This window comes from Ascaphus truei, chromosome 6 (genome assembly GCF_040206685.1).
Source record: "Ascaphus truei isolate aAscTru1 chromosome 6, aAscTru1.hap1, whole genome shotgun sequence".
In the NCBI taxonomy this organism is placed as follows: Eukaryota; Metazoa; Chordata; class Amphibia; order Anura; family Ascaphidae; genus Ascaphus; species Ascaphus truei.
The window spans coordinates 58,322,220-58,336,901 of NC_134488.1; the positions used below are offsets into that span (position 1 = coordinate 58,322,220).

The 14,682-nt window shown below is 40.6% G+C and overlaps 1 protein-coding gene and 1 long non-coding RNA gene across 5 annotated transcripts in view; one reads left to right on the forward strand and one right to left on the reverse strand.

Annotated features, from left to right (window-relative positions):
* LOC142497067 (uncharacterized) overlaps positions 1 to 14,682 on the forward strand; it is a 175,119-nt gene that overhangs the window by 122,326 nt on the left and 38,111 nt on the right. The gene's annotated exons all lie outside the window — the stretch shown is intronic.
* SORL1 (sortilin related receptor 1) overlaps positions 1 to 14,682 on the reverse strand; it is a 231,647-nt gene that overhangs the window by 44,192 nt on the left and 172,773 nt on the right. For 2 of the 3 annotated variants that reach the window (XM_075604362.1, XM_075604361.1), the window contains exons 31-36: positions 13,459 to 13,608; positions 11,554 to 11,703; positions 9,641 to 9,769; positions 7,132 to 7,258; positions 6,079 to 6,248; positions 5,235 to 5,347 (exon numbers count right to left, since the gene is read on the reverse strand). In XM_075604362.1, coding sequence (XP_075460477.1) covers positions 5,235 to 5,347; positions 6,079 to 6,248; positions 7,132 to 7,258; positions 9,641 to 9,769; positions 11,554 to 11,703; positions 13,459 to 13,608 — 839 coding nt within the window. The remainder of the gene's footprint in view (positions 1 to 5,234; positions 5,348 to 6,078; positions 6,249 to 7,131; positions 7,259 to 9,640; positions 9,770 to 11,553; positions 11,704 to 13,458; positions 13,609 to 14,682) is intronic. The other variant, XM_075604363.1, reaches the window with a different exon arrangement.

Sequence of the window (14,682 nt, forward strand, 5' to 3'; positions counted from 1 at the left end):
CCGGCTGGCTGCCCCAATACCGAGTGTAATCGCCACCTCTGTGAGGCTCATTTTAGCCTGTGAATAATGTATTGTGTGTAACCTCTCCCAGATGAGAGCTTTATCACTGTGTGATATCTGGAAGGGGGAAAAACTGTATGACTTGGGGAACAAGGACTATATAATAAAAAGCACTTGAATTCCCTATGTTAGCGTGTTCCCCGCACAGTTCGCAAAGCCAGTAATGCCCTATGTGTTTCTGGCATTTCTCAGTGTGCAGGGACAGTAATTCACTTAGCTGAGCTGCACATGGCGAAATGCCGGTTCATGACAGAGCCTGGGAGCGGCTTGAGTACCTGGACAATGAGTGGGGAAGGGCTGTGATTCAGGTGCGGGAACTGGTTCTCGGCGGTGTAGAGCCTTTGTTTCTCAGAGACGTTGAGGCGCCTACCCCGCAGGGGGTATGGGGCTGGCCAAGGGAACCGTTCCCGGGTCTTAGTCCCGCAGGCACGATTCCCATTGGCCAGTTCGAATTTCCTGCTCGCCATCCGCTCACTCCCCGAGGGGCGGTTCAGGGTGCCTAAGCCGACCCCCTCCTCTGATTGGTGCAGCCGGACGAACACTCGTCCTCCGATTGGCTGCACCATCACGATCCGTGCTCCGATTGGTCGGCGGCCTCTGCTCCATGGAAAAGATAGGCAACCGAGGTCTATGGAAGGAGCGCGGCTGATCAGAGTACCACATGAGTTTTGGAGTTGATCGTGACACGACTGGCGGGGTTTTCGAAAGTGCTATTGGATGAATAGCACTGAGAAGCAGGACAAGAAGCTGTTCAGGGCAAGCCTACCAAACCAGGCCCCTGCACCTAGTTGAGGCTAGATTCTTCCCCTGCAGGCCCCCCAATTGGTGAGTGTTGCAGTGTGGTTGTGTGATTTGTGTGTTTGCTGGCTTGCCAGAATAAACTTTCTTTTATTCAACTATTGTGTCCTGTCTGGTGATAGTGATCCCGGTGGTAAAGGTGTTAAAAGTTTTGGTCACCCGTGACAGACATATTATAACCGTCTGCTTTGAAGACTCTTATACTGTTAAAACATAGGCCCCTATTCAATGCTGTGAAGCAGTCAGGCAAGTATAAAGTCCGGCAAAGGAGAGAAACACAGAATGGAGCAAAGACACCCCCACCCGGATAAGTCCCTGTATAATGCACTCAATGTCTGTAAGGAGAGAGTGACCGTACTCAATAGCGATTAATGCAGTCAGAAACAATAATCTGGTTCTACTGTATATGCAGTGAAAAGTGAATAACTTAAAATCCATTTATTAGATGTATAGTAAAATAAGTCGGAACCAGACTATACAGTTAAATGCTATAAAAATGCCTAGTGGTGACATGTTGTGCTGTATCCTTGTAAAGGAAAATTATACCCAGTGACAATTACTGGAATGGTTAGCACAGCAGGCAAAAATCCTGTAGAAGCACAGGTAAGTAAATGCAGACAAGTCTTGTGAGTACTTGCCGACAAATGCTTCCAATGAAGTCACGTTTGTGGCGAACAGCAACCATGTAAATAGAATCTACTACTGTATATGCATTGCGTTATTCTTATGTACTAAACAAGTCATGAGAGCCTCAGTGCATATACTCAAACATCCAGTGTTGATGATAAGTGACCAACACTAAAAGCCTCTCTGTTCCAATGGAAAGGAACACAGACGACGATATGGTAAATAGGATATGTTCACATAACCAAATTCGCTTTTCTACATAGACTCCCCTCGGAACACGTGGGACAAAGAAATATGGCAGCAGAGTAAACATAAAATAGGACTGTAAGCTCCTTTGGCTCCACAAAAGACAGCAGTGCACACACAATATACACTTAAGCATATACAGAACTAATACTTCACTGTACAAACCAGCATGGTACTGCTGAGGTAAATGAAAGTATAAGTACTGTATAAGTATTCACACTCCCACAGGGATAGTGCAGATAAGTGTTGAGTGTCTTCTTTCCCTCTATCTTTCCTCTCCCCACCCCTCTCCCCCCAGTATGACATACAACCCTGCAGGGACAGTATATATTGGTGCGTAGGGACCTCTCTCACATTTTCTCCCATCCCTGTGTGTAGTTAACATCAGCCAGGGTCAGGTTTATGCAGGGCTCTTTTCTTCAAAAACTAACAGCACTTATCTTATGCCTGCTAGTGCTCATACTTATACTTTCATTTACCTCAGCAGTACCATGCTGGTTTGTACAGTGAAGTATTAGTTCTGTGGAGCTTACAGTCCTATTTTATGTTTACTCTGCATCCATATTTCTTGTAATATCTGCTCCACGGACATTCACTGTTACATCAGTGTGTTTACACTCATTAACCAACTGGCAAGACTTTGGTTTGACTCCTTATATTTAACCACGCTCAAGTCACTAGGTGGCGGTATTGTTCAATTCCACCATTGTATTCCCTAGTTTTGGTCTAGGGCAGTGTTTCCCAATTAAATGGAGTCGTGGAACCCTTTTATATTTTGTAAAACAGAATGAAACCCCTTAAATATTTTTTTTAAAAAGTAATTTTTTCTTGGTTCAAGATCATTTTTAAAAGAACCCCACTACCCAATATATTTTTAAAAGACCCCCCCCACTCCCTCCCCCCCAGTGTCTCTCACTCCCTCCCCCCCAAGTGTCCCTCACTCCATCCCCCCAGTGTTTCTCTCCCTCCAGCCAGTGTCTCTCCCTCACTCCAGCCAGTGTGTCACTTCCTCCCCGCAGTGTCTCTCTCCCTCCCCCAGTGTCTCTCTCCCTCCCTCCCCCAGTGTCTCTCTCCCTCCCTCCCCCAGTGTCGCTCTCCCTCCCTCCCCCAGTGTCTCTCTCCCTCCCTCCCACCAGTGTCTCTGCCTCAAGCCAGTGTGTCTCTCCCTCACCTCAGTGTCTCTCTCCCTCCAGCCAGTGTGTGTCACTTCCTCCCCCCAGTATCTCTCTCTCTCTCCCTCCCCCGTGTCTCTCCCCCTCCCCCAGTGTCTCTCTCTCCCTTCCCTCCAGTGTCTCTCACCTTCCAGTGTCTCCCCTTCCCCCAGTGTCTATCTCTCCCCCTCCCCCCAATATGTCTCTCACCCCATGTCACACTTTCACCCCCATCCCCATGTCTCTTTCACCTTACCTCCTCATGTCTTTCACCTTCCCTCCTCATGCCTTTCACCTTCCCTCCTCATGCCTTTCACCATCCCTCCCCATGTCTCTTTCACCCCCTCATCTCTCTTTCACCCCCTCATCTCTCTTTCACCCCCTCTGCCCGTCTCTCACTCCCTCCCCATTTCTCTTTAACCCCCGCGTCTTTCACCCCACCTCCCCATGTTTCTCTTTCACCCCCCCTCCCCCAACTTCTCCATGTCTCTTTTTCATCCCCCCTACCTCTCCATGACTCTTTCACCCCTCTCCCACCTCTCCGTGTCTCTTTCACCCCCTCCCCACGACACACACACACTCAATCTCTCACCTTATCACAGCTGCATGCAGCAAGGAGGTGCTTGGCAAAATCGGGGGGGGGGGGAGGTGGGCATCGGTAGGCGGAACCCCTGGGACTGCTGTACGGAACCCCAGGGTTCCGCGGAACCCCATTTGGGAAACGCTGGTCTAGGGTAACATACATACTCATCAGTGGAAACCAGGTCTGTGAGGGCTAATTTAATAGTTTCTTAATTAATGTCACTACTTATGTGACTAGATGTTCCTTGTTCGGTGCGTCATATGTGTTATGTTTTGTCTCATTTTATTTTAGATAAACAACCATTAAAGGTTATGTTTTAAATCTCTCATTAGCCCTAATTACATGAGTGCTAGTTCAAAAAGGGGCATTTTTACTTGCTTCAGAAAGTTTTTGTTGCTATATATACCTATACCTCTTGCACCGCTTATCTAAAAGAACAGACGGTAGCAAGAGCCTTTCCCCTTCTATCCCCCATCCCTTTAAATAACATACACATATAGTGCAACAGTGTATCTGATGAACATAATATGGATAAGCAAATAGCAATCTCACTCACGTTTCCCGTGAGTAAGACAAAGGGTCATCCCTTAAGGTTGGAAGAAAGGAGATTTCATCAGCAACAAAGAAAAGGGTTCTTTACAGTAACGCCAGTTAAAATGTGGAATTCATTACCTATGAAAACTGACGGCAGATACAATAGATTTGTTAAAAAAAAAAGGTTGGACATATTTTTTAGAAAGGAAAGGTATACAGGGATATACCAAATAAGTAAACATGGGAAGGATCGTTAATCCAGGGAGTCATTTGATTGCCAATATTTGGTCAGGAAGGAATTTATTTTTCCCCTTATGAGATATCATTAAATGATATACACTGTTTTTTTGTGTGTTTGCCTTCCTCTGGATCAATATACTATAAGTACAAATGTAGGATAAAGTATCTGACGTCTAAATTTAGCATAGGTTGAACTTGATGGACGTATGTATTTTTTCAAAATCATCTACTATGTAACTATGTAATATGTATTACTACAATTTGCATACTGTGCATTACATTCGTTTTTCTATCATAAATGTATTGAAGTAAACATACAGATGCAGCGGCCGTTATTCAAACAAATCACAGAGCCGTTTTCGTGTACTCTGCTCTATTCCACGCGGCATTAACGCGGCCAATCACACCAGGTACCCATGTTAATCACGGTTGCTTTGTTTGAATTTCATAGATTCTGTTTCATTGTGTGCAATGAAATTAATGAATTGGAAGGTGTACAGTATAACACTAAAATACAATTTTCTGCACTCGCGTCTTAAGGCAGTAAGGTTGGAAGAAATCACGCGCCATGGGTATTCCGAGGTACACAACGCGTGAAGTGTTCAAATAACAGCCGCTGCATCTGTTAGCAGTATATTGAATAAAAAAGTATCCATTCTTCTAACAGAGATTTGTACCACTACTCGCCCAGACAACAAAAAAAGAGCAATCAGTGCTGATTGGCATTTTCTTTTTTAAATTACTTTTTACGAGATCCCTTCTTGTACTTTTAAACACGGTTTAATTTTTTTTTAATCTGATAGATTATTTGTTAAACTGCAATACGGAGTATTGATCACAACGCGGGAATATGGCCTGACTTGAATTGCAGTATTTTTGCGTTCTTGCCGAGATCGTCAGTATCTCAGCTTAATGAAGGCCCATTTTATTCAAGGGTGAAAAGAAATGGGCATGTAGAATGAAGCACTGCCCCTGTACCTTGCCATGGAACTTACAATGTACTCTCGAATTAAACCATGAGCGTTAGCAGGTACAGCCCAGCAGCCAGTTATATCACCAGAGGCCTCTTTAGTCAGGGAGAGCTGAAGATGCTGAGGTGCATCAGGCACTGAAACATAAAAGACAGAAACAATCTTACATGTGATGTTGGTAAATTGAAACAAGGAATTTGCCATGTAAGGACCACTTGGCCCACCTAATCTGTCCATACTCCTATGTATTGTGAAAACTAAGACCCATTTCATCCTTGTCTTTTATATTTAGGACATGTATCTTTCTAAATATTTTTTAGTTCCCTTAATATAATAGCTTCAATTACCCCTGTTGGGAGGGTATTCCATAAATTCACCACTCTTTTCAATGAAGAACTTCCTCCCATTTCCCGAGCCTCCCATCTTTGTTTTCCAAGCATTAAAAACATCCCCTAATCTTCCTTGCTACATACAGTATCTCATTTCAACATTGTATCCTAAAGTAAAGATTTCCAAACTGAGAAAGGAAGTTAGAGAGCTGTTAAACCCACTAGTGCAGATACAATTTACAAAATATATATATTTAAAAATATTTAACATTTCCATGTTAATTACTTTAGATTTCTAGAATCTTTACGTAACTTATTTTTGTCAAAATATGTCCTCAGATATACAGGTAATTGTTTATTGTTTTGCACAATAATAACAAATTTAGGAAAAGGAATTAATTGCTCTTAGCACAGAAATAGGCAAAATTGTTAACTTTATGGAAGTTTGAATCTTTCTAAGGAAGATAATTATACTGATAGAATTTTTTTTTTACCTGCTACATGTGACAGCTTCATAAAAAAACATTGCATTTACTTACATCCTTCAGGAGTCCGCAGAGTTATAAGGTCATTGGTGTTATAGACCTTTCTCAGACATTGAACTTGGACTTTAACTTGGTATGTTGTATCCGGTTTAAGAACTTTTAACACGCAGATGGTTTTGTTGCTTTGAGTTTCCAAGATCTTCCAAGTGCTCTCCCCAACAAGTCTACAGGGAGGGAAGGAACTGGTTAAGTGTGTGTGTGTGTGTGTGTGTGTGTGCCCGCGCGCGTGTGCGTGTAAACCCTCTGACTGTTTTTGGGAGAAAAACAAGGAAATCTAAGTAAACTAATTGGTTTCCAGTAAATATCACAATTCAAACTCAAATTAAAATAGACAGCAAAACCACTCCAAAAACCATAGATATACCTGTAAAAGCAGCTATGTACAGTGTTACACTAAAAGATGTCTTTATAAAAAAAGTGAGCAACTGCATAACATATACATGTATAAACTGCATCAGTGTACTTTTGTGTGTGTGACTTACATGTTTTATTGATTTTCAAGACAAAGCATAATACACAATCCTTCCATTGTTTCAATTAACATCCAAATAAAATCATAACACACAAAAAACATAAATCCATGGGGGGGAGGGGGGTTGGCTCTTCACTTGTGTTACATATCCCTGTAAATTGATCGTACTTCCTGTTCTCACTCACTGTCCGTGTACCGCACTCTTTTTCAGCAGAGAAAATGCTGCTGCGAAGACTAACAAATCTAAGGTTGTCTCACATTTTAATCTGGTCTGTAACTGTTTCATACGCCCATAATATATATTTTCTTTAACTGTGCACGCAATGTCTTGTATATAATGTATACCCTATTCATTTATGTAATTGTATTTGTAACCATGTATTATTTGTTTTACTCTGTGCCCAGGACATACTTGAAAACGAGAGGTAACTCTCAATGTATTACTTCCTGGTAAAATATTTTATATATAAATAAATAACAGACAGACCTCCCACTTTAGGGAATTAATTCCACATTCGAACATGATTATAAAAGCCCCTGACCACTTCTCGTACAATCTTCATTTTTTTTTTTACCTGTAATAAACATTGTAAATGCAGGATGAGAGGGGCATCTTTTTGGGACGGACCCACGTCAGAGTTATGTTGCCGGAGAAATCGGCTATCCACTGGAGATTCTGAACTTTGTATACAACTGTGTCGTCTAAACAGAGAATATCAAATATGTCATCATTTTAATGCACATATGTATGTATATAGAGATTTATATATATATATATCTATCTATCTACCTATGTACACACACACAGGAATATGCAGGACTAAAAAAAAATGCACGTTATCTGAACTGGGGGTTCCCAGCCCCAACATAATATTACAGATGTACTGTAGCAGAGCTGATCGTAATCTTGTTACTGTGCCAGAACTGCCCAAACACATTAAAGATGCGTTCTTTTCAATTTTGCCAAAGTTACACAATGTACTTACATTCTTGCGTAACCTCAAATCTGGAGTTAGCTCTGGCATGTTAATAACCCTACTAAAGTCCTAAAGTGAAAAATTAGTGATTAAGCGCTAGTACTAAACAACATACAATATACCAAAAATAAATGCGTTGAAGTCCCAATGTCCTTGAAGTTCAATGGCCGCCTAACCGGCCCACCAGGCTTCTCCAAAACCAGAAAGTACTTGATGAAGCTAATGGCCTATATGGCGCCACAGATGACAATCTTACAGAAGATACTTTATGACCAGCCAAACTCTTAGGTGAATCCGGATTTACTTTGCCAACCTGTGGCTATACAATAGCCTGTGGCTCCAGGTGCTAGCTCAGTCTTTAAGGACTGGCATCAGTAAATAAGACATTGGAACATAAACAAGGACCCCGTAGCTGAGATCCTCTCGGTGACGTCACCACGGCAGCAGTCGGACTAGCAGCTGAGCAGAAGGAATCCCTGCACCGCCAGCTGTAATACACCAGATAGGAGCTGGTACGGAGGCGCGGTCTGGATGAGCAACAAGTTTGTGTTAGCAACCGGACACCACCGTATGCTTCCAAGCGGTGCTGGGCACTATCAGACGCCGTCGATCTGTGACATTGTCATATGAGAGACAGCCAGGGGTGAACGCACAAATAGTGTCTCCTACTTACAGGCGCAAGTCCGCAGTGATCGTGAGTAGGATTCCGATTTTACTAATCTTGGAGAGCTGATTCCAATTAGGATTTTTTGAGCTAATTTATCGTGCCCATTTCCAAGCTTTTTATCTTATGCTGCGTAATATTTTATTGTATTTTATGTGAATAAATATACTCATAATGGAGTTTTTCTAAATGTTACTATACTGATTTATAACGGTTTGATTCTTTAATTAGCTATCTCTCTATGGTTGTTTAAGGTAATGGACCATTGGTGTTTTTTATGCCTTTCCTTGTCTTTCACATAATTCCATGACTGAATGAGACTGCAGCAAGGAATGTATGGACACTAGAGATTGGCAAAGTTCATCTGGATTCACCTAAGGGTTTGGCTGGTCATAAACCCTCTAAAGTCCTACTGTAATACTACTGTACATTAACTCCGAATGCTATAATTCTGAACAGGGCGTAAGCATTCGTGGCTACACGAACGGAACCCAGAGTCTCTAATCCAGAACAGAAGTTACACAAAAAAAGTACATAAATTGTATAGCTTTGATAATTGTATTAAAACAATATTTATATATATTTTTTTTACTGTGCATTTTTACCTGCATTGCAATAAACACATTACTGTATGCCATAGCACACAATAACAGGCACTACAGTACATTTGTATAATTTGCTAGTAAAAATGTTTATTTAATAATGTCACATAAATAGGATGCGCTCAAAGATAAAGGTTGTACAGTTCTTTGAGGGAAACCCTTAGTGGGGATTGTTAAAGAATTTTTTTTTTTAAATTGAAGCAGAACACCCTATTAACAATTTACTGTAAAACAGGTATATTTTGAACTCTAAAAAAAATGATACCCAGTCTTCAAAGTACCCAGGAACACAATTAATTTGAATTATAATGTAGCCCCAGTCCCAATTGCTGCAAAGCGTGTAATTTATAAACTCTGAAGCTACTAGTATCACGTCCATAATTCTCTTACATATGACTCAAATATTCTTAATAAACCATTGCAAAATAAAATCTATAAATTGTATCCTAGACGTTAGTATGCCTCAAACAATTTAGGACATAGTTACATTATTCTGTGAAGCCACTTCTCAATCTTGGTAACGAGATCAGGTCTATTCAAATGATGGGTAAATAGGGCCATATTTATAAAGCTTTGCTATACCATAAGACAGCTTAATGTGAATGGGTCTTCCAGTGCAGGAAAGTGTTTTAGCACCGCCTAATAAATATAAGCCATAATCTTCTCCAACAGAAGGAAGCGGCTTAACATGATATTGAACAAGGGCCTTATTTTTATATTTTGGTGTTTAGTGGATAGGCAATATTTTACTATAATCACTAAATTAATCAACATAATATTTGAAATCCATCACAAAATACAATCGGATTTCAAAACACAACTGATGGGTAACAGCACATACCAGTGCAATTGCTTTCATCACTGCCATCCGAGCAGTCCAGAAATCCGTCACATCGATCCAACAATGAAATACAAGCCTCCCCGTCGTCACACAAAGAACCATTAACACAGGGGGAAGGCCCATGGGTAGCTATTAAAGAGAAACACAACATTACACAATACTTTAATTCTATTATGTGCTGGACAGATCTGCCCATGTACATTACAGTAAGCAGAGGCCACAGAAACATTGAAGAATAATTTACTGTACATTTGTTACCCAAATGTTCAATTAACCTTGTGTGTGCTTCTGAAGTTCACTAAACAACCCAAGGGTCTTTGGTGAGGTCAAGCGAATGTTATCGAGATTATGCTGATTTTTGTAACTTGACTTGAGCACAACTAAAGGCTCACAGGTTTTTACTATCACTAAAACCCCCAATTACATCTTTTTTGTAATGTTTAAATTATAATGTTACCCGTGGGGAAAAAAAAAAAAAGATCTATTCATTTTTCACAGGATGCAGGTAAGTGAAGGATTAATTTTAAGGCAAAATACTTTGAGACGGGGGGGGGGGGGGGGGGAGGGGTGTACAAATCCTACACAAAACCCCTTCAAGAAATTCTAGATGTAGCCAGATCACCTGATGGCTACTATTCTGCCCTTGGGCTGGCAGTGAACCCTGGTACAATCAGGTAGCCAGTAGTTGATATGGGTTTTTCCCCCTCCTTGGTACTGCACTTGAGTGACAGCGTAAGGCGGTAACATCAGGCCTGGGCATGACCAATCATGGGTCAGACCAGGTGCCCTCCTCCTGACAGTACTCAAGGGCAGGTACCGTCCAAATTCAGGGTGTTGTCCTTCCCCACTGAGGAAGGCAGGTCGCACAGTGGAAAGGCTGAGATTGGGCCTTCTCCAGTCCTCTTCCCTGCTTCTACTAGGGAGGTGGGGAAGAGTTTGGAAGGCTGTGGGTGAACTTGGCCTGTAGTGACGGTCCAGGGACCATCCTTGAGCGAATAGCTGAGTGAAGGAAGTAATTTATGTGAGTGCTATCCATTCTTTTGAGCACGAAGAAGAATTTTTTAAATCACATTCACTTTTTTTAATACATTTTATTGTATATTGCACGATTAACAGTATACAGGGTGTATTTGACAACATCACAGAGTTCTAGCTTCATAGAGTTTGCGCTCTATGATTCATCTATCAACTTTTCAAACGGTTCTAGACACAGTATAGGAGCAGCATCTAGTAGCAGAGGTCCTATTAGGTTGTTTATCAGCTGTAAATGATCTAATTTGACCACATCCCTAAAGTATGTTTTGTTTGTGATTTTATTGTTTTTATGTTCCATATTTTTGGTGCCTGAGGCATAGGGAGATAGTGACATTCCCTAGGAGAGGCCCATGAGCAAAGGGGATAAGAAACGCAAAAGATTGGGGGTTCTCAAACTCTCGCATACTGTATCATGGACCCTTTCAGTAAAATCGCTTGAAGGACTACCATACAGTACTACAGTACCACTTAGCTATGTTAATCAATATATTTATATTTCCATTCAAGAGATTATAAAGAACTTGTACCAGCCTTCACGTGTGATACAATACGCACAAACGAGAAAGTGAATTTTGAAAGGCTTCGAAGAAAAACGATAAATCCTTTGGGACCACTCTTAGTTCAGGGACCACAGTTTGATAACCACTGCTATTCTAAGACACCTTCCAGCACGGCTTGGTATATTTGACCATTTACCGCCAATTTAAGGTAATAATCTTTAAGTGTCTTCTGGCACGGAAGGTGTTCTACGAATTAATACCGCTTAGAAAATATTGCCCTTCATAGTGCTGTAAGGTTTCTTTCAGCACTGAAGGCGCCTTAGAGAGTAGCTCTAAATATGTCCCAAAACGCATGAATTGCCTTAAACTAGTACTTACGACAGTTAAGTTCATCAGTGCCATCCTGGCAGTCCCTGTTGCCATCACATCGCTTCCAGTTTGGTACACAGTATTTCCACTTCTGGCACTCAAATTCAAAACGGCTGCATCGTCCATGCAGGGTAGTGGTAGGTATTGTTATATTGACTGCTTATATAATCACAGAAAAAAAGCAAAAGCATGAATAGAGTTCAGCTTCAGATCATGGGAATTTTATGTATATGAAGATAACGCTTCTCCCACAAAATAAGTTACCTACTATGCATTTTATATAGATGTGGGCTTTCAAAAAAATCAGTTCATCACAATTACAGTATTTAGAGCAATGTTTTATTGAAACACCCAGCTATGCCATGTTTTAGGGACAACCGGCTAATCCTACGTTGACAGAACAAAAAAACGAATATCAGCTCCAAAAGCAAAAAGGTAAGTGAAATCAAATAACAGGCTTTTAAATTGATAATAGCAATGTCCGGTATGCCATTTTATGTAGTTTTCATTAAAGACTTTTTTAACCTTCATATCTGGTGAGTTCCCCAACTTCTTTTCATAGCAAGCGGTAGTCCACTCAATCATTTTTTGTTTCTAATCCTACATTGACCCAGCACAAGATAAGTACAAACATGTGCTTAGTATTTCATGGATTAGTCCTAAAACCTGGTCTGGCTGGGGTGGCCAACACTGGTTTTTAGTGATACTTAAAGCCATCCTGTGAGTCTTTGTTGCATGATCTCCTTTTTCCATGTGGTCCAGTAGTGAGGGCTACACCCACACTCCCTTAGGTTTGAGCTTCTGCCCTCTTCAAAGACAGTTTCTTGCTGACCATTCAAAAAGAGGCCATTGTTACTGAATGCCTTGCATTCACCTGTCATTATTTCTGACTTTTTGGGGAGAGAACAGAGAGGCAGCCACTTTCACCACAAGACGTCTGAGAAAAATATTCTAATATTAACAAAAGGTAATGAACAGTTGACACTTGTCATTCTCAAACTCTACGGAAGGGATTTCACCTTTACGGCAGTAGTCGTACGGTGCTCTTTTTTTTTTTATTACCCGAGAAAAGTGGTCCTGTAGAGCACATTCCCGGTCCTCAGACTTCCAGGGACACCCTGGTTGCTGAGATATTTGGAGCTTTACCACCATTAACTTATAACTATTGTCCCTTCCCCGGGAGACCTTTCCTTGGGTTGAAACCCGTAGCACCATCAGAAATTGATTTATGGTACCCCATAACGGACTTTTTCACAATGTAATATATTTATATATTCAATACACTTAAATAACTTGTACAACGTCTCTGTTAGTTTCTCTTCCCTTGCATTCTTTTGCCTTTCTGCCAATGGTAATTTACTGTGAGACTTGACATTTATTATCCAAGTCTAATTTGTAACTAGCTCCTATTATTCTTGAACAAAAAGCTTCTTTCCGATATTTGGTCCAATTTTCATTTCCTTCTGTGCTGTTGCTTCAAGATTCTATTTTCACAACGTTTCTTTGGGTCGGTTGGTTCTCATTAAATGATTGATATTTTTCTTCAACTCCTTGTCGCATTGCACAAGGTATTGGGTATCACTAGAGAGACGCAAGATTTTTACTGAAGTTTGTGAACTAGGAGAAATGTGCCATTTTTTCGTTAATGTAGTGAAAATCGTCAAGTTTTGCAAGATAATTTACCAAGCATTAAAAAGTCCATTTATAATCTGTATTTTTTTTCTTCAAAGGATCAATTACCTACTTTAGTTTCAACATGCAAACATACTAAACATGTTACTGTCATTAGATAAAGTTAGTCCTAAATGGGACTGGACTAATGCCAATGTACTGTAGCTATTCTGAGGAGGCTTCCAAATATTGTCCTTGCTGATGATTAAAGCAGCAACAGGTAAACAACAGAACTTAACTTACTTGATGTTGGGCACCCCTCCTCATCGGAGCCGTATATACAATCTTTGTATCCATCACATACCCAGGTGTTCATGATGCATACTCCATTGTTACAGCGGAAGTGATTGGACGGACAGGTAGAGGGTCTTGCAGTAGTTTGCGGAATTGTTCCTGCACAGGGTGATAATAAAATATTTTTTTTATTAATTCTCTAACCTAAGGAAATGGTATATATAGAAATAAGAACCATGTCTCTTTTGGTATTTTTCACTTAGTTTAAAAAAAAAAATGATATTATAAAAAGTGTTTTTTGCACAAATTACGCTTACTTTCCGCTTGCTATTCTAGAAGTATATTTGGCTACCACCGTTTTCTTTTTTGGACAAATGTTAATTCATTTTGTGGATATTCTTAAAGCTGAAACTTTGAAATGTGTATATTCCTTCCACAGCTATTAAGAGTATGTTCTGCGATAATTGTTATTTATTCTTTACACAGCAATTCGTTCTGGGATAAACTTGCAAACCTATTACAAAAACCTTCCCTAGTGAAATGTCTACATTCGTAAAAACAAAAAAAAGACAAAAAGGTACAAAGCAGAAGAGAGAATCTGTCAAATGGTCTGTTATTTTAATATTACTGCAACTTCAATTGCTGAAATCTGTTTATATTCTCAAATTTGACATCATTTGGACAGTCAGACAGAAACTTGAGGTGCTGGACTGTGGAAAGGAGACAGCTCGATAAGCAAGAGCCTATACAGTTGCAGTCAGTTGTATCTCCCTCCTGCCTGCACGTGCTGTTGAACCGCGGACCAAAGATGGAGTGTTCACAGGAAAGTGCAGAGCAGGGGGAAATTGCCCATCAGAATTAACACTTCTGAATGGGACTCCCGCTTGAAGATAGGATGTCACATCCTGAACAAGAGAGACGCCATATTGTCTGTATTCACACTAACTGAATAAGCCAGATGCTAGCACTTAAATTGTTAACAGAATTGGCAAAGAAAAGGCACAGTGAGGCAATGTTCTAGTTATGTACAAGTAGCAAGGTCATGAATACAAAAGCATCTTAGAGAAATACAGTGAGAGAATTTAGGGAGTACAAAGAATTAGGTATGCGTCCTTGGCATGTTTAAGGAGGCAGAACGGTGGTAGAGAACATACTGTATGAAAGGCAATGGGACTAACGAAGTGTGTTAGCAGTGAAATATACAGTACTATATTTGAAATGACAGTTGCAATT